The 26,430-nt window shown below is 36.9% G+C and overlaps 1 protein-coding gene across 3 annotated transcripts in view; it reads right to left on the bottom strand.

The window, feature by feature from the left end:
- LOC112923152 (midasin-like) overlaps window positions 1-26,430 on the bottom strand; it is a 167,671-nt gene that overhangs the window by 82,828 nt on the left and 58,413 nt on the right. For all 3 annotated transcript variants that reach the window (XR_011998423.1, XM_072745083.1, XM_072745084.1), the window contains exons 19-37: window positions 25,683-25,779; window positions 24,188-24,301; window positions 21,827-21,974; window positions 21,424-21,534; window positions 19,569-19,720; window positions 18,829-19,007; window positions 17,613-17,821; window positions 17,283-17,429; window positions 16,364-16,505; window positions 14,687-14,821; window positions 14,467-14,605; window positions 13,298-13,436; window positions 12,858-12,988; window positions 10,724-10,868; window positions 8,582-8,711; window positions 4,018-4,236; window positions 2,771-2,968; window positions 1,062-1,270; window positions 75-197 (exon numbers count right to left, since the gene is read on the bottom strand). Coding sequence is in view for 2 of the 3 variants with exons in the window: in XM_072745083.1 (XP_072601184.1) it covers window positions 75-197; window positions 1,062-1,270; window positions 2,771-2,968; window positions 4,018-4,236; window positions 8,582-8,711; window positions 10,724-10,868; window positions 12,858-12,988; window positions 13,298-13,436; window positions 14,467-14,605; window positions 14,687-14,821; window positions 16,364-16,505; window positions 17,283-17,429; window positions 17,613-17,821; window positions 18,829-19,007; window positions 19,569-19,720; window positions 21,424-21,534; window positions 21,827-21,974; window positions 24,188-24,301; window positions 25,683-25,779 (2,867 nt within the window). In the remaining variant the exon portion in view is untranslated. The remainder of the gene's footprint in view (window positions 1-74; window positions 198-1,061; window positions 1,271-2,770; window positions 2,969-4,017; window positions 4,237-8,581; window positions 8,712-10,723; window positions 10,869-12,857; window positions 12,989-13,297; window positions 13,437-14,466; window positions 14,606-14,686; window positions 14,822-16,363; window positions 16,506-17,282; window positions 17,430-17,612; window positions 17,822-18,828; window positions 19,008-19,568; window positions 19,721-21,423; window positions 21,535-21,826; window positions 21,975-24,187; window positions 24,302-25,682; window positions 25,780-26,430) is intronic.

The following is a 26,430-nucleotide window of genomic DNA, read 5'->3' as shown; positions in this document are numbered from 1 at the left end:
GCCTAGCAATATGAAAAGTATGACTGCTCTTCCTATTGTGACCCCATGCTTGGCACGACAGACAGTCCTCTTACCTCATCCAACACAACCCAATGGCCTGCCTTCAGAGCTGCCAGCAAGGGGCCATCCCGCCAGGCAAACTCTCCTCCCTTGCCACCTTCAACAGGTAGATCTGCTCCAAACAGGTCTGTGATGTCCTTTGGGAGGGGGTAGAAAGGAGGAAAAGCCAACATTACATAAAAAAATTAACTAGATCTCAAGACCATAAATCTAAACTGATAAATTATTGGGCCTTATGTCACTTTTCCTTTTTATACCCAAGACAGAACTAACCAATCCTAGCACTCTTTACCAGGAGCCCAGACATGCTCTGAAGAATCGTTCTATCAATCATTTGGATTAGAGCTCTGTATCAGTAGTTCTCAACTGTAGCTATACTTGGAAATTAATTGGTGAGCTTTATAAAAAACAAAACTCAAAACAAATAGGGACGCCTAGGTGGCTCGGTGATTGAATCTGCCTTTGGCTTAGGGTGTAAACTCGGGTCCAGGGTTCCTTGTGAGGAGCCTGCTTCTCCCTGTGTCGCTACCTCTGTCTCTGTGTCTCCCATGAATAAATAAATAAATAAAATCTTTAAATAAATAAAATAAAAACAAAGACCAGTAACAATATCCAGGCCCTCTCCAAGACCTCATTCCTAGAGAGTTTCATTTGTCACCTCTTGTCCCATAATTTCGTAAGACTGTTAAATGGACATTTTATTTCTACTAATTTTTTCTAGAAAGTACAAAAATAAAGGAGAGTATACAGAATTGGGCAATTACCTCTCAAAAGACTATTAGAATAAAGCATCTAGAGAGCACAATATTATAGATATCAGTTATTCATGTATCCAAAAGGACACTTAGTTTAGAAGCTCATGTTGCTGTGGTCTTTTATCACTAAGACATATTTGGAGTACTGAAAAGGTCATAACTATTTTTGATTAAGAAACTCTATGAACAGATAAATCCATTACTCCATATACCCATCCTCATCAGCTGTAGGATGACTAAGCTTACCGTCTGTTCAGACAAGTTGATTCGAACAAGGATGTTGCCTGAAGCCTTGGCTAATGCTCCCACCAAACTTGTCTTGCCCACACCAGGGGAGCCCTCCAGGAGAATAGGTTTGTTCAGTTTTGTAGCTCTTAAAAGTCTCTGGGTGTTCATAGCTGTGGTGCCTGCACTAAGGGCATAGTCAGCAATATTACTTCTGTGAAGGACAGGTCCTTAAATAGAGAAAAGAAAAGCCACATATAAGTTGGACCTCAACCAAATCACATATACATATCCATTCAAGACTTTAAGAATCTAACCAGTAGATTTTCAGTCAGTGAAGTACCATCTGTAATGAAAATGCTCAGCCCTATTTCAACGTTTCCCCACTTCTAGGTCCATAAAATGCTTTAAAGAAATAGCCAGCAACATAACGTTCTTCAATTGTGCCTACTACTATGATCCCTCCTGCACTTATAATTACACATATATGTACTTACATAGGTCTACTTGCAAGCACACATTTTTCCTTTCACAACCTACATCTGGAATTACTATATGTAATTGTACAATTTACCTTTACAAATAAGTATTTTCCTAAAAGTCTAAGCTAGTGTAAGCTAGGTGTATAGGCCACATGGTTCCAAATAAATAATTTTATCCAAGGTTTTTAGGTCTTGAGGACAATTCAGGATGTATCTTTAACCCATAACCTAGCTGAATTACAGATTAATAATAGTTTTATACGGATTAACATTTATGTCATTGTGTCTCTTAGAAGAAACTTCTCATATAACAGTTTGGAGGGCTAGGAAAACATCCATGATCTCAGCTATGGAAGCAGAAACAAGGACCACCCCAGTCCCAGGTCACTAACATACAGCTCCTATATGAGAGTACCAAATACTATGATGGTGATATAGGGAAATAAGATCATGGATGCACCATCAGGAAAGGAGAGCACTACTTAAGAGGGAAAGAGAAAAGGGCAATATTCCATTAGGCCAGGAACCTGACTGGTTTCGTTCACTACTGAACCCCCAGTAACTGCCAGTGTTCCTCTCAGCATTTCAGACACTCAACGATTATTAATGTACGGAGAGAAGAAGGAACAAGAAACAAATGACCCTGCTAGAGAAGTAACAGTCTAACAAATTATTAGTGCCTTAGAAGATAGCTAATCTATCTCATTTAAATATTTGGTAGAAGCAACCTAGTAAGAATGAGAACAAGGATTAGAACTGAAACCCACCTGAGTTTCCGATTTATCATTCATTCATTTATATCCATTTACTCAATCAAAAGACATTTTCTGAATGCCTAGGACTGCTGGACTACATCTCAGGTGTCAGAGACAAGACAAGAGACACAATTCCCACCCGCAAGAGTTCACTAAACTATCTTGGTAAGCACTGATGAGCATCTATAGGTGATACATTATGGGCTGAATTATCACTATAGGAAAGCTCTTGTCTTAAGCATCAAATAAAAAATGAATTTTTAACGTGACAATCTATTCATAGACTAAAGACTATACTTTCTCCTACTTTTTATATGTCAGTTATGTATTTTTAATTATTCATGAAATTATGGTTGGTTATGCCAAGTCAGATTCTAATTCAGATAACCAGTTTAGAAATAATCATGAACATGATACACTAAAAGTCACAATAAAAGTCAAGTACCTATGATCTACAAGAAGAGAATCTTCATTTATTCAAAATTATTCTTACCCCTTGGTATAAAAAATGGATGAATTCCCCAAAGGTTATCTATTCCAGTAAATTCTTTGGCTTTGAGTCTGTCATAAATCTTCAATTCATTTTTCTGACACTCTGTAAGTCGCACTATCTTGGAAAGTTTCTTGATAAGGAATTTCAGACATTCTTTGCGAGCCAAGAGAGCCGTACCAAACCCTGAGGAAGTTACCCCTAAAAGATAATGGATCAGTCCATCAAACATGACATGACATGACACCATGCTTTCCAACTACTAATCAAGAGCTCTTGAGCACTTTCACGGAGAAATGAGGCCCAAGCAGAAGTACACCCAAAATACAACTGCTAGTGTAAACAATCCAAAGGCAAAAAGTCTGGATCCCTTATCCCTTCAATTTACAGATCAGCAGCAGCTTATTCAGTAAAGCACCCATGCACTCCATGATGAATCAGCCTGGAAGGCAGGAGTAACTAATGTGGTACTGCTGATCATTTTGGGTTTAATCTCTAATCTTCACTGCTGAAAAAACAGAAAAACACTGAATTTTATGAAATTATGGTAAACTTAAAAACAAACTAAAAGATCCAGGCCATTAACTATAAATGACGATTCATGTTAAGAATATCCAGTCCTGGGTGCCTGGGTGGCTCAGCCAGTTACATTTGCCTTCAACTCCGGTCGTGAACCCAGGATCCTGGGATCAAGCCCTGCATCTGGAACAGGGAGCATGCTTCTCCCTCTCCCTCTGACTGCCGCTTCCCCTGCTTGTGTGCTTGTTCCCTTACTCTGTCAAATAAATAAAATCTAAAAAAAAAAAAAAAGAATTATGCAGTCCTATTAAGGAAGGCATGTGATGTAATAAGCCCTGATATTATAAATGACTGATGAATCACGGACCTCTACCTCTGAAACTAATAATATATTTTAATTGAATTTAAATATAAAAAAAAGGGGGGGGGGGAGAAAGAATTATCCAGTCCTTCAGGAGCAAGAGCATTTCCAAGTCTTCTTTTTACTCTAATCATCATTTCATGTTTACCAAGTTCCTGGCCTAAAAGCAATGAGAAGTTGCAGCCTATCTTTCATATTGAACATCTCTCAAAAACAGAAAGAAAAGAAAATCCATTCTTGGTCTTGGAAACATTAGAGTGACTAATTTTTTAACATATCTGGGTCAGAGGTCAGAGATCTGGCTTGCTCCATTTCATACTCTCCTCTACCCTAATCCCTTTGTCCCCACACCATTTAACAGACAACATACCTGAACCTATTCCATCTATGTACACCAGGCATGCAGCATGGACAAAAGACGTCACAGTGGAGATGGTCTCTGGCCTTTTCAAAGCAGCTTCCTCCTCCATTGTGTTCATGAAATTAACCCAGGACAGGATATCTCTGATACTGACCACACATCTTCGGCCAAATTCCTGATGGGTCAGCCAATAAATGAAATCCAGCATCACCTCAGCTATGTCAGCCCCTAAAATACAAAGAGGCAAAAGCAGTTGCTTAGAAGTAGTTGCATCAAACACTCCTAATGGGGTTTTGTAATATAGGCCCCAGAGATAGCCTACAAGAGGTCTGTGCTCCGTAAGATTATATGCAAATTTTTTTTTTTTTTAAATTTTTATTTTATTTTATTTTATTTATGATAGTCACAGAGAGAGAGAGAGGCAGAGACACAGGCGGAGGGAGAAGCAGGCTCCATGCACCGGGAGCCCGATGTGGGATTTGATCCCGGGTCTCCAGGATCGCGCCCTGGGCCGAAGGCAGGCGCCAAACCGCTGCGCCACCCAGGGATCCCTATATGCAAATTTTTATGAAAGTACATTACTGCTTTTTCTAAGGGGGGAGGTGTGTGTGTGTGTGTGTGTGTGTGTGTGTGTGAAGTCCATAGTTTTTATTACAGTCCCAAGAGGTTCATGTATAGTATATCACATCTTAAGAATTACAGCCTAAGAAGCAATCCTGAAAACCACTCAAAGAAAAGTATTCATTTGGTTCATGTTCAAATACAATTCTGAAGTTAAGGTACAATGATTTTAGAAAATATATAAATTTTATTTTATTTTAAACTGATTCACTGGAACGGAGATGCTATATTTGCAATGGCATTTTTTAAAACGATTTATTTATTTATTCAAGAGAGAGAGAGAGAGAGCGTGTCTGTGTGTGTGTGAGAAAGAGAGAGAGACAGAAAGAGGAAGATCAGGGGGAGGGGCAGAGGGAGAAGCAGACTCCCCACTGAGCAGGGGGCCCCATGTGGAATTTGATCCCAGGACCCTGGGATCATGAGCTGAACGCAGATGCTTAAACGACTGTGCCATTCAGGCATCCCTTCAGTGGCATTTAGTTCAGCTTTGTTTTACTGAATTAATACATCCATCAGAATTCAGCAAATTAGAGGATTCACAAATTTTGTTTCCTAAATTTTGTTTCATGATTTATTCTAATTATCACAATTTCATATTGTAAAGTATTTGGAAACAAAATACTTCTTAAGTAATACAGATTAGGGGACGCCTGGGTAGCTCAGCAGTTGAGCGTCTGCCTTCAGCCCAGGGCATGATCCTGGAGTCCCGAGATCGAGTCCCACATCAGGCTCCCTGCATGGGGCCTGCTTCTCCTCTGCCTGTGTCTCTCTCTGCCTCTCTGTGTTGCTTATCAATAAAAAAAAAAAAAAAAAAGTAATATGCATTAGAAATAATTAAGTTTAATAAAGCACTTTATGTAACTCCTGAGGTTAATACTAAACGTTTATCTAAAAAGCATGATACCAAAGAATGTTTTTTATTTTTTTTTCAAAGAATGTTTTTTAAAAAAAGAAAATACAAAAAAAACCCAAAAACAAACAAACAAACAAAAAAAAAAACAAAAAAAAAGAAAATACTATAAGGAATAATCAGCACTGCTATTAATAAAATTGGATCATTTAGCGAAAGGCTTTAAGGCTACACTGTGAATCACTTAGAAGAAAACTAAAGTTTCTTTAGAAGAAAAATATTACCAAAAAAAAATCCATTAATCTCTAAAAAGAACTTAAAATGACAGCTCAAGGGAAAAAAATCCAGTCACAATGAGGAAAGAAACTAAATGCTGTTTTAGCAACTAGGTATTAAACATGAGTACTTGAAAAACAAACCAACAAACATGAGTACTTGGATCTACATTTCAGAGTGGAATAAGTTTGAAGTAAATCAAGGACTTAATGGACAACTTTAGCCACTGTCAGAGGATAATTAGACCTTGACTGTTAGAAAACCATCAGGCAAGGTGGTTGGGTTCATACATGTATTTTTTATAACAAATATTAAAAGGTAACAAAAAAGGAATCTATGTGTTAAATGTAATAAATAATACTAGTATGTAAAATGATTGGGGTGCATGGCTGGCTCAGTCTGCAAAATATGTGAGTGACTCTTGATCTCAGGGTCTCGGATTTGAGCTCCAGTATAGGATGTAGAGATTACTTAAACAAATAAAAATAAAATGATTGGTATGTATTAAAAAGTAAATCATGCAGAATGCTCATCACTAATAATTAAAGAAAATGAAATTTTAGACTATCCATTAAAGTAACAAGAATAAAACAATGGATTTCATAATATTACAAACAAAGAAAACTCCATGTTGGAAGGACTATGCCAAGAAGGCACATTTACTAAGTTGCTGGTAGCACTACGAATGGGACCATCCTTCTGGAAAGCAATTTGGCCATAACCAATGAAGGCCATGAATTTATTTCCACTTTCAGAAATACTACTCAAAGAAATAATTCTAAACAATACATGATTTTAACAAAAATATAATGTCTTCAGAAGTACTGGTCATAAGAGTAGGAGATGTAAAAAAGCCCACATGCCTTTCAGAGGTTATTATAAAAAAAAAAAACATCAGTTTCGTAGAATCTTTTCTGTTTTGTTCATATTGTAGATGTAGAGATAAAATTACTATAGAGATTCGAGAACACAAAAAATTCCTAGAGAAACTTAGAACTCAGTAGTATTTATTTTGATTAAGACAATGCACTAAATATATCTTAAGTATTCTGAATAGGATCAGAATTCAATTTAGAATTCATAATCAGCTGATATATTAGATTCATTAAATCTTACAATCTTTAAAAGAAAATCTGGAAATAAAAGCTTTAGTTTCTTTTTTTAAAAAACATTTTTATACTATGCCAATCTGATCGATTTCTAGATGATAAAAATTAAGCCACTTCTCCCTTATTCTCCTTGCTCCTTCAGGATCTCTAATGCTTCCCTCAAAGAAGTTGCTGCCATATAGCCTACAAAGCTTAGAGTAAACAGGCTCTCTAAGTAAAAGCAGTGAGGCTCAGAGTCAAGTCCTAGGAGCTCCAACGGCAACTGCCCTATAGAGGAAATGTTCACTCTGTTAAGCATGAAGGCCACTGGTGATGGAGCAAATGTGGCAGTGTAATGGCAGCTACATTCTCTGCCATTCTTATCACAATCCAAATAACTTATAAGAAGAGTACAGAGCCCAATAAAACATACAGAGGCTACTAAGTCCTAGGGGGATCTGGCCCCAATACAGAGCCAAAACATAAACCATTTTACCAGAATTCTCACAATAAGTGCAGGACTGCAAACAGCACACAACCAAGGTAAGTCAGAATTTCTGAGTATGGGCCTTGGACCAACATTATTGGTATCACCTAAAAAATTATTAGAAAGGCAAATTCTCCAGCCCCACTCCAGACTGACTGAATCAGAAACTGTAGGTACAAGGCCCAGGAAGCTTCATTTCTTTAAGTCCAGGTGAATTTAGAACTCAAAGAAGTAAATATCCTTTTATCTTCTTTAAGAATGAGAGATTTAAAAAAAAAAAAAAAAAAAAAAAAAGAATGAGAGATTTAAAGAGAGAGAGAGAGAGAGAGAGAGAGAGAGAGAGAGGAAATGATCCAAAAAACTATTAAGGTTTGAAACCAGAACTGGATTCTAAATTTAGTTCTTCAATATGTTAAGATAAATATATATATACATCATGATGAATGTTAGATTTATTGTGATCATTTCTCAATAGATACAAATAATGAATCATGTACACCTGGAAACTCAGGATATTGCATATTGATTATACCTCAATAAAAAAAAAACACGCATGTAATAATACATCAAAGTAATCTAGGCTCAATAAAAGAACCATATAAAAAATGTTTTGATCCTTACTAGGGATCTTTTTTTATTATTTAAATTCAATTTGCCAACATATAATACCCAGTGCTCATCCCATCTTAAAATTTGCTAAATTTAGATTTTAGGTATACAGAAGTTTCATTTTTAATACTAATTTTCTATTTCCTTATGTTTGAAAATTTTTATAATGAAAAGAAAATTTATTTTTTTTCTTGAAGAGAGCGAGCAAGTGGGGGAGGGGGGGAAGAGAGAGCAAGCCACCCAGGAAATTTTTAAATAAAGTTTATAATAAATTAGTTGATGACAGGAATGCCTGGGTGGTTCAGTCAATTGAGCATCAGACTCCTGATTTCTGCTTGGGTCATGATTTTAGGGTCATGGGACTAAGTCCTGCACTGGGCTCTGCACTGAGCAGGGAGTCTGCTTAGGATTTTCTTTCTCGCTCTCCCTCCCCCCAGCCCCACCACACCTGCTCTTTCTCTTAAACATACATCTTTAAAAATAAATAAAGCTTTAACATAGATTTTTAAAAAGAATTTTGGTATTATTTCTGATTTTAATTAAATGAAATCTTAGACCTAGTCCTATTTTCTAAAGCATGATTTCTAATTTCTATTAGCTTCAGAAGTTTGCGAATTACATTTGCTACCTAAAAGATCTCACCTTTATGATCTATTCTGCCCAGAGACAATCCTGGACGAAGATTATGTCTGATAATCTGAATTAAATCTTCACGATTTGTGCTTTGTGGGCACCATATTTCTGTAAACCGGTTTCTTAAGGCAGGAGACAGCTACAAGAAACAAAAATTTCAATGTGAATGTAATACCTATGAGGAAAACTAGAAAACAAATCCTTTGAAGGAGTATTAGCTGATGAGTCTAACAAACAAATACCAGATGCTTCTTTTATTACCTCTACTACTAGGTACAATTTATTAAAGACCTTTTATCCTGACTCCTTCCACAGGCCATCTATCTCCACCACACCCTCCAAGACAATATTCTCATCACTTTCTTTTTTAAGATTTTATTTATTTATTCATGAGAGACACAGGGAGGAAGAGACACAGACAAAGGAAGAAGCATATTCCCTGTGGGGAGCCTGATGCAGGACTCGATCCCAGGGCCCTGGGATCACACCTGAACCAGAGGCAGATACTCAACCACCGAGCCACCCAGGTGCCCCCCATCACTTTGTTTATATGCATAGTACAGAACTTCAAGGTCATATAGAATAAGTGCTGCAAGTTGAATTCCAGCCCCACTGGGTAACCCCCAAACCTGAACACTTTCCCCTAAACAAAGGCTCTTCCTTTACCTTCAGTTATATAATTAATGCTTTAAAGAAAATAAAAGCTATTATCCCACAGAGGAGAGCTGTCTGAAGTAGAAAGAGAAAACTTCTTTTATGTGGCTCAAAGGGGGACAGTGAAATTATTAAGGAAGTACATATTTTATGTCTTGTATAACAAAGAATTGTTAGTCCTTCCAGTTTTATGGCCTTTGCCCTCAAAATGGATTCCTCTAACCCTTCTTTCCCTTTCCCTACATCAATTAACTCCTATAAACAAGAGTTTACAATGCCACATATCCATTGAACTATTAGCTTATCATTGCTTTCCTTTGACTTGATAAACTCCATCATTCTACCTGGCTTACTGCAGCAGGACTAGGAGCAATGCCTATACTCAGGTGCAGCTCAGTGAAGACCCAGTGAATGTGGGAGTGTTCCTTGTTGCCATCCTATATAAGCAGTGCCATTGGTCTTCAGCATCCTAACTCACTCTGCCTGCTAGGCATACAGAAACAAAAAAGAACTTTCCCTTAGAAAAAGATTGCCTACTTTCACCTAAAAAAAACAAACTATCCTAATTTAAACTAATCCTAACACACACAAACTTGAAATCAGATCTTTCTATGCTATTTCCATTTGCCAAAGAACCAGTTTCCAAGTAAGGTTTGAAGATATGCTGTATTTCTTCCTATTATTTCTTCTCTTCAGAACATTCAAAAAGCATACTGATAATCTTTCTTATTATGCTACGGGAAAATCAAGCCCCAAATATCATATTCACATTTCAGGGGCACCTATCAAGTTGCCAAGAATTTTAATCACTTTCATTCACAATCAAACCCTGTTTTTTCTCATCATCCCTGGCCTGTCACCACATCAACATTTTCCTAACAGACCAGGATCCCACACACAATGCAAACTTCTCCACTGAGAGGCTTCAACATGGTGTTTAGGGTATTGGATCTGGGCTGAATCCTAACACCACCCCACCCTCTGTACAGAATGCTGTTCTCCACCCTTTCCTTTACAAATAATATGAGAGTAGCCCACATAACGTCTGGAGAGAAGAGATACGCACCACCTGCAAAACCAGAAGAGATTCCAGGCTGCAACATTTTTGTCACTTTAAAACACTCAAAGCCACACTTGTGTTTAAGTGTTTAACTAAAATCAATTTAAGATTAAACTTTAGTTTCAACTTTTCTCATCCATGAAAGTAAGAAAATAACTCACACATAGTTATTGTGAGGATTTGTTATAGTAACATATGTAAAAAGCTGGGGAAAATGACTGAAACAATGAAATTTCAGTTACGCACACAGAGATAATAAGGAAACAATTATGTCAGAACTTCTGAAACTTGTAATAATTCTAAAATATCTTTCTAGGTTTTAAATTTTTTCCCAATATAAAATTCCAAATGCATTTTTCATGCTATATTTACAGCTGCCAATGAGCTGAGGTCAAAAACTGGAAAAAAAAAATTATGCTTCAGGAACACAATTTTACCTCTTTTTTTCCAAAGTCGCCCCCAGGGTTCATGGTTGCTAAGATACGGAATTTTTTCCCAGCAGTCAAGAGCTCTACCTCATTATCCTTGTCCTCTACACTGCCCTTTTCAGCTAATACCAGGGACTTTTCCACTTCAAGGACACTAAAAGACAGAAAAATTGAAGAATATAAGATTAGAAAAGGCTTACATAACCTTCCTATTTTGTGGCCTTCAAATTCTTTTAAAAAGGAAAGAAGTTATCTCCTCTCCTGAGCTATTTTAGTTAACACTTTCCTAGCACAAATTTTAAAATGACTCATTATCCCAATTCCTGTGTAATGGAACAATATTTCTGATCAAAAAGAAAAAAAAATCCCTTTACCCACTTATGCCCCATTAAGACATCTGGTTTAAAAATGAGTGTGTCTTGTAATCAAACATCCATGGCAGCATTATTCATGAGTAGAAATAACCCAAATACTGTCAAGTGAATGAATAAAAAAAAATATGGCATATCTATACAATGGAATACTCTCAGAAATAAAAAAGAACTAAAAAAAAAAAAAAAAAAAAAAGAACAAACTATTAACATAGGCTATTAACATGGATGAACATCAAAAAAATGCAAAGCAAGAGAAGAGGCCATTTATACACAAAGTGCTGAAAAGACAAATGTTTCGTTTTTTACAGAAAGTAAATTAGTAATTGCCTGGTGCAGTAGGTGGCATCAGAAATATACTATGAAAAGGCAGAAGGGATACTACTGATATGGTGAAAATGTAAAACTGGATTGTGGTGCAAAAATCAGTAAATTTGCCAAAACATATATAATTATACATTTGAAATGGATACATTTTATGGTATGTAAATTAAACTTCAGGGACGCCCAGGTGGCTCAGTGGTTGCGCATCTGCCTCCAGCCCAGGGCGTGATCCTGGAGACCCCGAATCAAGTCCCACATCATGCTCCCTGCATGGAGCCTGCTTCTCCCTCTGCCTGTGTCTCTGCCTCTCTGTGTGGTGTGTGTGTGTGTGTGTGTGTGTGTCATGAATAAGTAAATAAAATCTTAAAAAAAAAAAAAAGTAAATTAAACTTCAAAGAAGAAAAATAGGTATATATCAAAAAAATTCATATTGGTCTGAGATTTTGAGGTCGTACAGCCATATATAATCTGTAATTCTAATTCTTCGAAGAATTTAGACAAAGTGACATTATTTGCCTTAATAAAGAGTTTTAACTTCGCCTCATTTGTTTTAGCCCTGCCATTCCACAGTCCCACCTTTTTGATTATTGACAGTAAAACAGAAAACCTAAGCCTCTTAAAGGACCCTGCGTGCTAAAGCCAAAAAACAAACAAAAAAACAGTAACTCATCATCATTTTCAAACATTTACTATGTATCTATGAAGAACTTTACTATAAAACAAGACCAGTAAGCAGTATAGACAAGTATCAAAAAATTAAAAACAGAAGTACCGTATGATCCAGTAATTCCACTACTGAGTATTTATCCAAAAAATATGAAAACACCGATTCAAAAGGATATGTTTATTGCATTATTTACAACAGTCAAATAATAGAAGCAGCCCAAACATCCATCAATAGATGAATGGATAGAGAAAATCTCTCTCTCTCTCTCTCTCTCTCTCACACACACACACACACACACACACACACACACACACACACAGTGGAACATTACTTAGCCATAAAAAGGAATGAAATCTTGACATTTGCAACAATATGGATAGAGCTAGACTGTACAATGCTAAGTGAAATAAGTCAGTCAACGAAAGACAAATACCATATGATTTCAGTCATACGTGGAATTTAAGAAACAAAACAAATGAACATAGAAAAAAAAGGAGACAAATCAAGAAACAGACTCTTAATTATAGAGAAAAAACTGATAGTTACCAGAGGAGAGGTAGGTAGGAGGATGAATAAAACAGATGAAGTGGATTAAGAGTAGACATATCATGATGAGCACTGCTTAATGTATAGAATTGTTGAATCACTATACTGTAATCTGAAACTAATATGCTTTATGTTAACTACAAGGGAACTTTAAATTTTTTCATTACTTAAATAATTAAAAAATAACCAGACCAATGAAAACATCACACACAGGGCAAACCTCTTATACATATACCTATTGAGTCTTTCCAGGACAGAGTCATCAGCCAGTGAGATCTCATCCAAGAGAAAAAAGCCATCTTCCTTCATGGCCAAAACTAGAGGACCATCATGCCACTCAAAAAGTCTTGATGTATCAATTTCTTCCTACAATTGGGAAAAGAAGGTGTGAAACTAAAGAGCAGTTGGCTCCACAAGAAAATACACATGTAGCTAGCTGGTATCTACTGGAGTTAAGTATTCATTCTGCAGAAAGTAAGGGTCTAAGAACAAGGAATAAAACCTGCACAACAGGATGCTATGAAAGCCCTTTGTAGAAAAATGAAAAACCTAAAGATATATACCAAACCTGGAATCAAAACCTCACCATGAACAAATTCCACAGCTGACTCATGCACAGAGCCAAGAGTAAGTCTTCAAATCAATGAACACATCATCATTCACTATTGAACAAACCTTGTCCTTTGACATCTGTCTCACTGGCCGTAGCCCCCCCAGGAAATCCGATGTCTCCATGTGTAAGTGGCAGTTGACAGAGTATAGTTTCTGATTTGACAAGCTGGCAAACACCTGACAGATAGTAGTTTTCCCACACCTGTTAAAGAGATACATACCAGATTAACAAGGACCAAAAATTCCAAATATACACCCACAAACACACTAGTCAGCAAGAGGGGAGCTCTGATGAGGGCCTCACGGTGGCAGCAGATGATGTTGGCCAACACAGAACCTCTGCACCCTGGGCTTAGGACATCCTTCCCCCAAACATCAGCACCCTATAGTGTTTCTTATCCAAAAAAGCACACACTGCCTGAATTCTATCCTTTCCTACTTCTACCAAAACCACCAAAGGATGAGAAAGAAATCTAATCCTTACAGACTTTCAGGAGAGAGTAGCTCATCTGCTGTTCTCTATAGATATATAAATGAATGTGGGATCCCTGGGTGGCGCAGCGGTTTGGCGCCTGCCTTTGGCCCAGGGCGCGATCCTGGAGACCCGGGATCGAATCCCACATCGGGCTCCCGGTGCATGGAGCCTGCTTATCCCTCTGCCTGTGTCTCTGCCTCTCTCTCTCTCTCTGTGACTATCATGAATAAATAAAAATTAAAAAAAAAAAAAAAAAAGATATATAAATGAATGTCACTATTTAAAAGAATTACAGGGATCCCTGGGTGGCGCAGCAGTTTGGCGCCTGCCTTTGGCCCAGGGCGCGATCCTGGAGACCCGGAATCGAGTCCCACGTCGGGCTCCCGGTGCATGGATGGAGCCTGCTTCTCCCTCTGCCTGTGTCTCTGCCTCTCTCTCTCTCTCTCTCTGTGTGTGACTATCATAAATAAATTTAAAAAAAAAATTTTTTTTAATAAAATAAAAAATAAAAGAATTACAAAGAAAAAAGAGCTGCACTGATAAAAATGTACAAAATCATTCTTTTCTATCCTCTTCTGAAAGAAGAGGAAAATAAACAATATCTCTTACATGCTCTCCCCAAAAATAAAAACAGGGAGAAAAGGAAAAGAAAAAAAAAAGATCGCATTCCTGATAATCCTTCACAGATAACTCAAGTACTCCTATGCAACTGAACTGAACCATCATGAGTTACTATCACAGAAGCACAGAACTTTACCCAGTGTCTCCAACCAGCAACACTGGTTCACCAAATTCCAGCGCCCTTCCCACCAGCATCGTCAGTCTCCGCATGCTTTCAGTCCACACAATGTGTCGGAATGTAGATTCCAAAGTGGATACCTGAGTGGACAATTTACCTATAAAATGTAGAATAAATATTTAGCTTCTAATAGGAGTACAGTTCAATTCATTTCCTCCGGATATTCTGACCTACTCACTCAGTAATTTTAGGACATTTTCCCTGGAGAAGAGGCACTGAGGACACAATTTTTTCTTGAAATGTTTTTCAAGGACTTCTTGAATCACATCAATCTCCTCCTGTTTCCTGACCCGGCCTGAGAGAAGAATAAAACCTTAAAAAAAAAAAAAAAAAAAGAATCATCAAGTGTCAGGTTACAATAGCAAGGGATGTTGAGAATATGTAGCAACAGCAACTCTTATTTACTGCTGTTGGCCAGGGTATCTAAAGAACAACCTTGGAAAACTGGGAGAACCTACTGCAACTAACCATATGCAGGCTATGTCCTAGCAACATGACTTCCAGGTAGACCTAAACTCAAGTAAACATGTGTGCACCATAAGACCTACAGAGGAATGCTCAGAGCAGGTCTTTTCATAATAGCTAAAAAGTGGAAATAACCCAAATGTCTATCAAGAAGAAAATGAAAAAACATATTATAGTATCTCCATACAACAGGTTATAACACAGTAATGATAAAAAGAACGAATTCCTAATACACATAACAGTATGGTTGAACCTCACATTACAATGGGTGAAAAGAGGGACGCCTGGGTGGCTCAGTGGTTGAGCATCTGCCTTGGGCCCAGGTCGTGATCCCAAGGTCCTGGGATCAAGTTCCACATCAGGCTTTAGACAAGGAGCATGCTTCTCTCTCTGCCTAGGTATCTGCCTCTTTGTGTCTCTCATGAATAAATAAATAAAATCTTAAAAAAAAAAAAAAAAAAAAAAAAGAATGGGTCCAAAGAAGTCAAACCAAAGGAGTACATACTGCATGATACTAGCTGAAGCTCAAGCATAGACAAACATCAGTGGTGATAGAGGTCAGAGCAGACGTTACCTCCAGGGGAGGTTAAGACTGGCAAAAGTCATGATAGAATCTTTTGAGGTACTACAAAATATTCTAAACCTTGGCCTAGGTGATGTTTTATGTGAGCACATACATATGTTAAATAAATAAATAAACAAATAAATAAATAAAACATGAAAAAACAAACACTAAATTCACTTTACTATATATGTTATAACTTGATTAAGAACTGTTTCCTTTGAAGTTTTTTTTTTTTAAAAACATGTTCCTCCATCTATCTACCAGTAAAGAAGAAAAAATACAACTTTCATAGGTTTAATTTACTCTCCTTATTAACCACTCCATTAATGACTCATTAGCACTTTTCAAATCCAAAGATTCTGAAATGCTTTCTTTCATATAGAGAAACATATAAATTCTTTCCATGGATTACACCAAAATGAGGAATCGTGAGTCTCGGATGACATAAATGCCTTCCTTCAGAATTCTGATATTACCTGACCAACCTGTCAGTTTTCTGTTAAAGGCACAGGCATGACTCTCTAGGAAGAGTGGGTTGCAGATACATAGTCTGCAAAGACACCACCAACCACCTACCGAAACTCTCACAGGCACCAGGCTCCTATCTGACTCTTACATGTAGCCAAAGCAGAGAGAAACTCAAACAAACTAGCACAAAGGCCTGCAGAAAAGAACCATTTTCAAAAGGACTTGGCACTAGAGACAGAATGACTATTTCTGGAACACCTATTAATATGTATATATTGAGCACAATTTGGGAAAGATTTATTTTAATAAGGTTTGATATCTGACATAACTCCAATTAGCATCCAATTAAAAGCATACCATCATTGGCTAAATGCTGTAGCCAGTCATGCTCTTTGTCAGTCTGTTTAGCCAATCTGTACCTTTCAGCCCATCGAAAAAGATCACGAAGGGTGATGAAACCCTGTTTTCCAGCAAACACTGAAGAACTTCTGCGATAGGACTATTAAAATATCAAAACAAATTAAAAAGGGCAATGGTAAGCACAGTTTACAACCTATATAAAATTTTTAACAAATTTAAGCTCTATAAAAATGATTCATCCCATTAAGATGAATTTTTGAAAAAAGTAAATGGACTGCAATCCTTTGAAGATAAATATTCAAATTCATGTATGAGGATATAAATTTCAAATCATAATACCAAGAAAAAAAGGAATTCCTTTTCCTATACTATATAAAAAAAAAAACTATGAATACAAATGATGGCAAACATGCAGAAACATTAATCCCATAATGTGGGAACATAGTAAGATTGCCAATTATTATTAGCTCTCTAGAAAATAAAAGTATATTAATTCTGCTAACACTTTTAACACCATAAAATGAGATATTCAAAAAACAAACTGTAGCTTTGCAGAGTTGACAGGGGAGAGACCAATCTTTAGTTATGTCCATTCAAGGACTAAATTCATTTAGAAAACAAAATTGTAGCTTGTCAATGCCAAATTCCAAACTAAACAAAATGTTCCAACATTATCCACAAGGAGGGAACTATTACCATAATAAGCGTGAGAAAAACTGTAACATATCAAATTGTTGATTTACAAAACCAAAAAATGGATATCATGGAGTGCATTTTAAAGATAGTATCCTTACTCTGTGAAAAAAAAATGGATGGACTGCTGTGGCTAACTGAGAAGGCCATCAAATTTTAAATTTACTCGCCAAATCTAATCAGTACATTCCATTTGAAACTAAATGAGAGAAAGAGGAAATACCTGAAGGTCCAGCATGACTTTAACCAACTTGCTACAATAGGAGGGTGGCAAACTACAGCGCTTATGCAAGACTGTTTCCAACTCAGAACTAGGCAATTCATCGAAATGCAATTCCACAAACCGATTCCTGAAGGCTCTAGAAAGCACCTGGGAAACACACAGGAAAAAAACATGATGAAGAAAGCCTTCTTATCCAGTTTCCAAATCGGAGGCTCTCCTTTGCACCACAAAAAGAAAAACCCTTCAAAAGAAATAAAAACATCTCAGTCTAACCCAAGAAAGATCTATTACTTGACCAGGTAACAAATGGGCAAATGAAATGCTACACACCTTTCTGCCTCCATAAAGTCCTGGGGGATTCTGGGTAGCAAAAAGCATGAACCGAGGGTGAGCTTTAACAACTTCTTGTGTTTCTGTGATGAGCAATTCACGATTATCATCTAGCAATCTGTTCAGTGCCTCTAACACATCAGTAGGAGCCAAATTTAATTCATCTAAAATAATCCAGTAGCCCTTTCTCATAGCATCAATAAGAACACCTTAGGAAAAAACAAACACTGAGGATTAGAGCATAAATTAGTCCAAAGTTTTAAAATATGTTTAAAAATGCTACATAAATCAACCAATCCTAGACCACTACATTTCAAAACAAATTACTCCCTGCAGCAGTTAGTCATGCCCAAAAATAATTTGTGATGCCAAATATCAAGGAAGCACAATTTTCAATTAAAGTAATCCTTTTATTTCACACAGAAGGGGAGCTAAGGCTGATAAATATATTTCCAATTTTTCCCCCTGCAGGCTAATTTCATTTAAATCACCACATTCGGGCAGCCTGGGTGGCTCAGCAGTTTAGCGCCACCTTTGGCGCAGGGCATGATTCTGGAGTCCGGGGATCGAGTCCCACATCCGGCTTCCTGCATGGAGCCTGCTTCTTTCTCTGCCTGTGTCTCTGCCCACCGCCACCCCCACCCCCCGTGTTTCTCATGAATAAATAAAATCTTTAAATAACATAAAATAATCAATCAACCACCACATTCTTGGGGCACCTGGCTCAGTCATTAAGCATCTGCCTTCAGCTCAGGTCATGATCTGGGGGTCCTGAGATTGAGCCCCATGTTGGGCTCCCTTTCAGTGGGAAGCCTGCTTCTCCCTCTTCCTCTGTCCCTCCCCTGCTTATGCTTTCTGTGTCAAATAAATAAATAAAATATTTAAATAAATAAATCACCACATTCTCATATCTATTCTAAGCTTCCGTCTGTTCAAAGCTCATCTCATTCTTCTGAGTCTCTAGGAGATTAAGTAGCAGTTCAATTGCACCCTACAGAACTTGGTGCTAGTCCCAATAGAGCTGACAAGATGAGTGGGGCCCAAAAGAAGCTGGATCCATAACCATCTTCCCTTAACCAGGGAGATCAGAGAGAGAGAAAAAGCAGCTCTTATGGCAAAGGTCCATGTGCCTCAACTGAAAGAGATGAAATTTACATGGGGAAATGTGCTTAAAAGAATGAATGCCTATACCCATGGAATGAAATAATAGTCCCACCTTCTTTAAACACAAGTTTCCCTGAAGAGTCAGACGTATAACAACCAATGTACTCCTGAATATCCGTGTGTTCATGATTGTTAATACGCACACAGTGGTTACCAGTAGCTGCAGCCAGCCACCGGATAAGGCTTGTTTTACCAACTGACGTCTCTCCCTGAATCAACACTGGATAGGTTCTTTAAAAGACCAGCCAATAAAGCAATTTAAGGGGGGGAAAAAAAAAGACAAAAACCAGAATTAATTCAAGTAGTATTAAAAAGGAATTTATCACCATAAAAAAACATTTTTATATACCTATATGCCACTAATGGAATGTTTCTTAAGCCCTAAGAAGTTTCTATGTAAAAAGGGTTCCTCGGAAAATACTGAGGAAAGCAATCTCAACCTTGCTTGTAGTACCTGTTATTCATTTAAATAATGGATGATAAGTAGTCATCAGCAAAATACTGGAAAAGAAGCATAATGATGGCCAAAATAATCTGCATCTGTATTGCTTCCACCAAAAGGTGCAATTAGAAACAATGCTTTGTGCCAGGAGAAGAGTGACAATACTGATTTTAGAAGGAATTACTCATTTAGCCAATAAACAACAATAAAGAATTCAAAAATTAAGTAAAAAAAAAGGTAAAAAAAATAATAATAATAAAAATAAAAGAAAATTAAGAAAGTAAGACTAGAATGTCATCAATGCCTATGCTGGTAAAACTTTAGAGCAGCAAGAGAAAAGGTCCACACACCCTGCAGAAACCACTCGGACAATGTCTCTCTGGTTCAGCTTAACAGAAGATGTAAGAATGTAGGTCTCATCTATTGTAGGTTCCTTGTCTCCCACTGAAATCCAATATCCTTCAACCTGGATAAGTCGTCCTCCTTTTGGTTCTGGAATAGGCTGAAAGTCACAGAAGTTAGAGAAATAACCCATAGTCCTATTCTTTCAGAGAGGGGCCTAAGGTAGGAAAAAACGCTGTCACCAAGAATGCTGCCCTGTTCTGGATTCTTTCAACATTAAAAGCCATGGGTGAAATATGAAAAGTACTTTGAGGAATGAGAACAAAATGATGACATGTATTGGTTTTTAAATCCAGGTGAGTGGTAGTGAGGAAAGAACTTGAATTGGATAGTTTCTGATTCAGTTCTTTTCTCTCACCTACCAAAATTTTCACTCTCAGTCTGATGAAATATTTGTCAAAAACATGTACTTCAAATAAACTAAATTCCTAAAAACAAGACCAGTTCTGAACTGAGGGAATGGGCTTTTGCATTATTACACTGATTTATAACAAAACTGCCATTTTCATACATCAAAAATAGTCAAAAGTGGTCAGATTTGTAGCTATGAAAAAATGCTCTTCTAAAACATTTAGTTCCCTAATTTGAAGCTACTACCATTCTAGGCACTTCTTTAAGAGCTCCTCAACTGAGCTCAGAAGCAGTGGGGAAAAAAGGCCTCCATCAGGGGTAACCATGAGGAACACATAAAAAAAAGATAAGTAAAGGACAGTGGCATTAGAATAATAATCAAAGGAAGCTTAACTTTTTTTTTCAATGTTTTTATGGTTAACAAAAGTACACATTCATGTGTTACTTGTATAAATTTTAAAAAGGAAAAAATACTGAATCCAAAGTAATCCTAAGTCCCTAATAAGGTTCTTTCTTCCTTAAGAGCAAGGAATCAACATAAAAACCAGCCAGTTAGTTGATAAACTACTTTCTCAGCATCTTTCACTCCCATGTTATTCTAGAGTCTCCTCCTCAAACTGAAATGGTTGCTGTGTTTAATAAGAAAAAAAAAAAAAGGCCAACTATCAATCAGATGGGAAATGTGTACACAAACTATGGTGTAAGCAACAAATTACTATGCAACCATTAGAAACCATGTCATAGTGATCTATGGTACAGACACAAAAATATATCCAGGATATGGTTAGGCTAAGAAAGGAAGCCACAGAACAGTATTATGAGATGATTCCTTTTAAGTCATGTATATTAGATATATACATTAGAATTTGCCCTTACTGAGTGAAGTCAGGAAAAGACAAATACCATATGATTTCACATATATGTACAATCTAAGAAACAAACAAACAAAAAAGACAACCCAAAAAAAAAAGACTCTTAATAAGAGAGAACAAATTGATGGTTTACCCAAGGGGAGGGGAGGGAAAGAGGGGGAGATGGTGAAACAAGTGAAGGGAATTAAGAGTACACTTAGCTTCAGCAACGAGTAACATACATAAAGATTTGTTGAATCACTATATTATATACCTGAAACTAATGTAATACTGTATATTAAATATACTGGAATTAAAAAACAAGAAAGAATTTGCCTTGATAAATCTATACATACACTGTCAAAATTTAAATATATAAAAAACAAAATACAAATATAATTTAGGTGGAAAGGTATATGGTTTAAATCTAAAGTGTAGAAGGATTACTAGGAATTTTCACCATCTAAGACACAACTTAATTTTTTGGAACAAACTGATTACTTTTATAATTAGAAACAAGTTTAAAAAAACAAAACACCAAAATTTTGATAATTCAGCCTTTCATTTATGTTAAAGAAGTCAAAAAAATCAAAAAACATACCTGCTTCAGCAGACTTTTTACATTGCCAGAGACAATGTGTTGACAAATGAGCTTCTGAACTATTGGGTGTGATGCCCTGTCAAGCTGTGTTAAGAAACCCAAACAAAAGCCCTAGAAAAAAAAAACAAATATGCATAAAACTGATTACACCCTTCTGCAATTACAGGCCAACTTATTTCAAGAAAAAAAATTCAACCTCTTGGGTGGTGCTGGTTCCCAGAACAACTTTTAAATGTGATATTATAGTAGAATAAGGACAGGGTCACTCTGGTATGTTCTGGGCTGATCTGACTAAATGGAACACACATACACAGGCAGACCCAGCATATGCATCACCACTCCCTCCCTTTCAACGATGAACCCATCCACCAAGCTCCCATCCAAGCACAAACTTCAGGAAGACCTCATAGAGCGAGCGCTGGATGTTGCCACACGGATTGGAAGCTGCAAATCGCAGAGCCCTGCAAAGGGTCCGAAGGCTGTAATGAGGTCTATGGCCAGTTCCATCCACCAATTTTGTCCCAGAGTCTTTCCGGAGAGCTGTGTACAAGCTACAAAAAAGACAAAGTTCAGATGACTTTATTAACTCATAAGCATTCACCATTTTGCCGTTACTTTGATTTTCTACACAAGGCCCAAAAGCCACTTTTATAGAATTAGATAGTTAAGCTTACATGCAATTTCCTAGAGCATTCATCAAAACCTCTCAGACATTCACTTTTTTTTTTTTTTTATTTTTTATTTTTTGACATTCACTTTTAAATCTATTTCTCACACACTCAAAGACTTTTTCAAAAGAAAGATCTATCAATTTCCTTTTGGGTAAAAAGAGGAGAGAGGTGATGTTCTTAACAAAAAGATGGCAAGACAGGAGAAGTCCTTAGTAAAAATATCCAGAGTTCAGAGGCACTTGGGTAGCTTAGCCATTTAAGTGTTCAACTCTTACTTTCGGCTCAGGTCATGATCACAGGGTTGCTGGATCAAGCCCCTTGTTGGGCTCTGTGCTCAGAGGGGAGTGGGCTTGACCTCTCCCTCTCCCTGTCCCTTCCCCCTCCCCCCATGCTCTCTCTTTAAATATAAATAAATCTTAGTATATGTATTGCAGAAGCGAGCACATAAATAAACCTTAGAGAGAGAGAGAGAGAGAGAGAGAATATACAGAGTTCAAACACAGTGTTCCTAATACTCTAATACAATGGGGAAATAAAGTGCCTATGTAATCTATACTAGTAATGGAGAAGAAGCACACAGGAAAAATCATGGTGTATTGAAAGGTCATAGGTACAGCCATAATCAACAATGACAAAATGTTAAAAAGCATGAAAATATGACTGTTACTGTTATCATTATCACACACTTTAGAAGTCTAAAAGATGACAAGATGTTAGGAGTTTCAGAGTAAAACATGAAATGCGAGGAATTTAAAATTTCATGAAATTCATGATCAGCTATACAAGATCAAGAGTAACCAAATGCATGTCACAGATGAAATCCAAATGAGATTTGGCTTATCTCTGAAATCTAGCTATATATTCTTTCTTTTATAGAAAGAATCTACATTCCAGAAGTGGGTTATTACAAATGGAACACTTATTACTTATACTATCAGCATCTTACAAGAGCCTCTGCTTTACTAACCTGTTTTACCTCACTTTTGAATTTTAATCACACGTATTTATACTTTTGTCCAAATAATCTTGGCTAACAAAATGTGTTCCAATTTTAGAATGTGGTATCGGTAAACCACTCCAAAGCATTTTCACAAATGCCTTCTTAACTATTCTATTTAAAATGGGCCCCAAGCCTGTATTTTCTAATCCCCATTTTACTTTATGTGCTATTTTTCTTCACTTACCATAACCTAAAATAAGGAGAATCAGGATTCAGATATAGCTATTATTAATATTAAATATTCAGATATTTATAGCTATATCTCTAGCACCTGGGCAACTCAATAATTATTTGTACAAAAAAAAAAAAAAAAGGGAACAAACCACAAAAAGCAAAGCAAAACATTAATATGATCCTATTTCAAAAACTTTACATAATGTAATGTTCTTTCTAGATGACACAGACAAAATTAAAATTACTAAGTAATGTGCCCAGAATGATAGAATTTGTTTTTGACAGAGCCTGTACTAGGATTCAGGCTGTCTAATATAAGAGACTGTACCCTTTCCACATGGCATAAAAACAACAACAGAAACAGTTTGCACTAGCATGCAAACTGCAAAAATAAGATTTCATCAAGACAGATCAAAATACAAGCAAGCCTTTTACACCTTCCAGAGATGCAAACTCCTAGCTATGAATACAAAACTAATTAGGAGAACATTGTCTAATTGTTTACATATTCTCGTTAAGTGGTAATTCCTAAGCTTTCGATGTGGCTTCATTAGGAAGATCCACGGGAATTCTTAAAGTTCCAACTTTATTTTTATTTTTTTAATTTTTTTTTTTTATTTATTTATGATAGTCACACAGAGAGAGAGAGAGAGAGAGAGAGGCAGAGGCACAGGCAGAGGGAGAAGCAGGCTCCATGCACCGGGAGCCTGACGTGGGATTCGATCCCGGGTCTCTAGGATCGCGCCCTGGGCCAAAGGCAGGCGCCAAACCGCTGCGCCACCCAGGGATCCCAAAGTTCCAACTTTAAAATAGAAACCTTAATGATAATCCTTCTCTAATAAGAAGCATTAAATAAACAAACAAACAAACAAACAAACATAAAATTAGCATTTGCGGATGAGGCACACAGGGAACCTACCTGATGATCCCTTGCACTGTGGTCTTATTTACACTCAGTCCTTTCAGATAATCCACAATAAGAATTTGTAAATCTTCTTTACTTTCCAATTCTTCTACATAAAGTTCTGTGAACCTATAAGACAATGATTATTACATAATAACCACTTTTTAGGAAGTTAATACAACTATTCTGACAATTAAAAAATACAAAACACAAAGGGTGGCTGGGTGGCTCAGTCAGTGAGCCAGTATCTTGCCTTTGGCTCTGGTCATGATCCCAGGTCAAGCCCCTTGGGGGGCTCCTTGCTCAGTGGGAAGCCTGTTTTTTTGTTTTTCCCTCTCCCTCTGCTACTCCTTCCCACAGTTTGTTCTCTCTCAAATAAATAAATAAAATCTTTAAAAAAAAATACAAAACACAAAAAGTTATGTAAACTCATTTTAATTGCTTATAGTATAAAATATGAAAGTCTTTCATCTAGCTATAAACTGACCATAGTGAAATAAGATAACGTAATTGTTACCAAAAATTTATTATTTCTACGCAATACTCTTTGTAAGAAATAATTATAAAAAATAAGACATTTATCCCTTATTTTCAGAGGTGTTATAGCTACATGTAATAAAAAAAACATCCAGCAGCAACAACAAAAAGCACCCACACATTCAAAAATAAAGTCACTGGGGATCCCTGGGTGGCGCAGCGGTTCGGCTCCTGCCTTTGGCCCAGGGCGCGATCCTGGAGACCCGGGATCGAATCCCACATCGGGCTCCTGGCGCATGGAGCCTGCTTCTCCCTCTGCCTATGTCTCTGCCTCTCTCTCTCTCTCTGTGACTATCATAAATAAATAATAATAATAAAAAAAATAAAATAAAATAAAATAAATAAAGTCACTGGAGCAAAGGAAAATATAATGTTTATAGTTTATAAAATTTTCCTAAGAAGGTTTTATTACTCTTATAATGAGAGGAATCTAATAAAATTTTAACACTATTTTAATACTCAAAATTCAACAAAAGGTCACCAACAAAAATAAGATCATTTATCTTTTTCCAAATGCTATATATATAAAATACCAAACAACTAAGTATCATGTTAGTGTCAGTGTTTACTGAACACTGAAACTTAAAAGGCCTTTTACAAATCACTGGCCTCATCCAAGAGGATTCATTCAGTTCCTAAAATGTACTTATACTGTTAATATATTATACTGTTTTATCAATATGTAAAGGTTTTCCTAATAGCTATAAGGTTATTTGAAGGAAGAAAAAATTTTATTTTCAACAATATCCATGAGCCATTACGTGTCATACAAACAACTGAAAAAATTGTCCAGTGTTCTGGGGTCCTCCATATTCCTATCACCTAAAGAAAGTAGAATATGACAAAGAAGAATTCCTCTTAGCAGAGATCAAGAAATTTCAAGCACTATTATGAGGACTGGTTATGTTATTATTATCAACCAATAAACAGAATTTTTTAAAAAATCCCCAGGAACCAGGCCATGTCCCCTCACCTGTTTCTTATTCCTGGTGGGAGATTTCTTTTGCCCACGTCTGTTGCTGGGTTCATACAAGCAAATAAACGGAAGTCAGGATGACGAACCAGGGGTTCTGGTAAGAGAAAAGCATAAGTTCTCAACTGGTAACATCAAGTGATCAGCCACAGGTGCCCCGGGGAAGACTATCTAAGTTCACAGAACCTCAGGCCAGGAAGCCCTGCCTCAGACATAGCAAGAATGGTGCTGGCGGTTCAAACCATCCTTGCTTTTTCTGAAATCCCACTGAAACCAATTTCCAGACATATGTAACAACTTAATCTTATGCTCCCCTTCCACCATCTTTTAAGGTATGGTTGTTCATTATCATTTATGTTTTATCACCTATTTACCTATATGTATATCACCTATTCAAATATATACAATTCAGTATATACTACCAAGTAACAAATTCTTATTCTTGGGCGCCTGGGTGGCTCAGTTGGTTAAGTGTCTCCTTTTGGCTTGGGTCATAATCCCAGGGTCCTGGAATCAAGTCCCACATCGGGCTCCCTGTTCAGTGAGTAGCCTGCCTCTGCCTTTCCCTATGCCTCTACCTCTCTTTTTCTCTCATGAATAAATAATTTTTTAAAAAAGATTTATTTATTTATTTATTCATGATAGACAGAGAGAGAGAGAGGCAGAGACACAGGAGGAGGGAGAAGCAGGCTCCATGCCAGGAGCCTGATGTGGGACTCGATCCCCGGACTCCAGAATCGCATCCTGG

Source organism: Vulpes vulpes, unplaced genomic scaffold, assembly GCF_048418805.1.
Source record: "Vulpes vulpes isolate BD-2025 unplaced genomic scaffold, VulVul3 Bu000000635, whole genome shotgun sequence".
Classification (NCBI taxonomy): domain Eukaryota; kingdom Metazoa; phylum Chordata; class Mammalia; order Carnivora; family Canidae; genus Vulpes; species Vulpes vulpes.
Note: the sequence above shows the minus strand (reverse complement) of the source record. Positions and strands in the feature narration are given on the sequence as shown.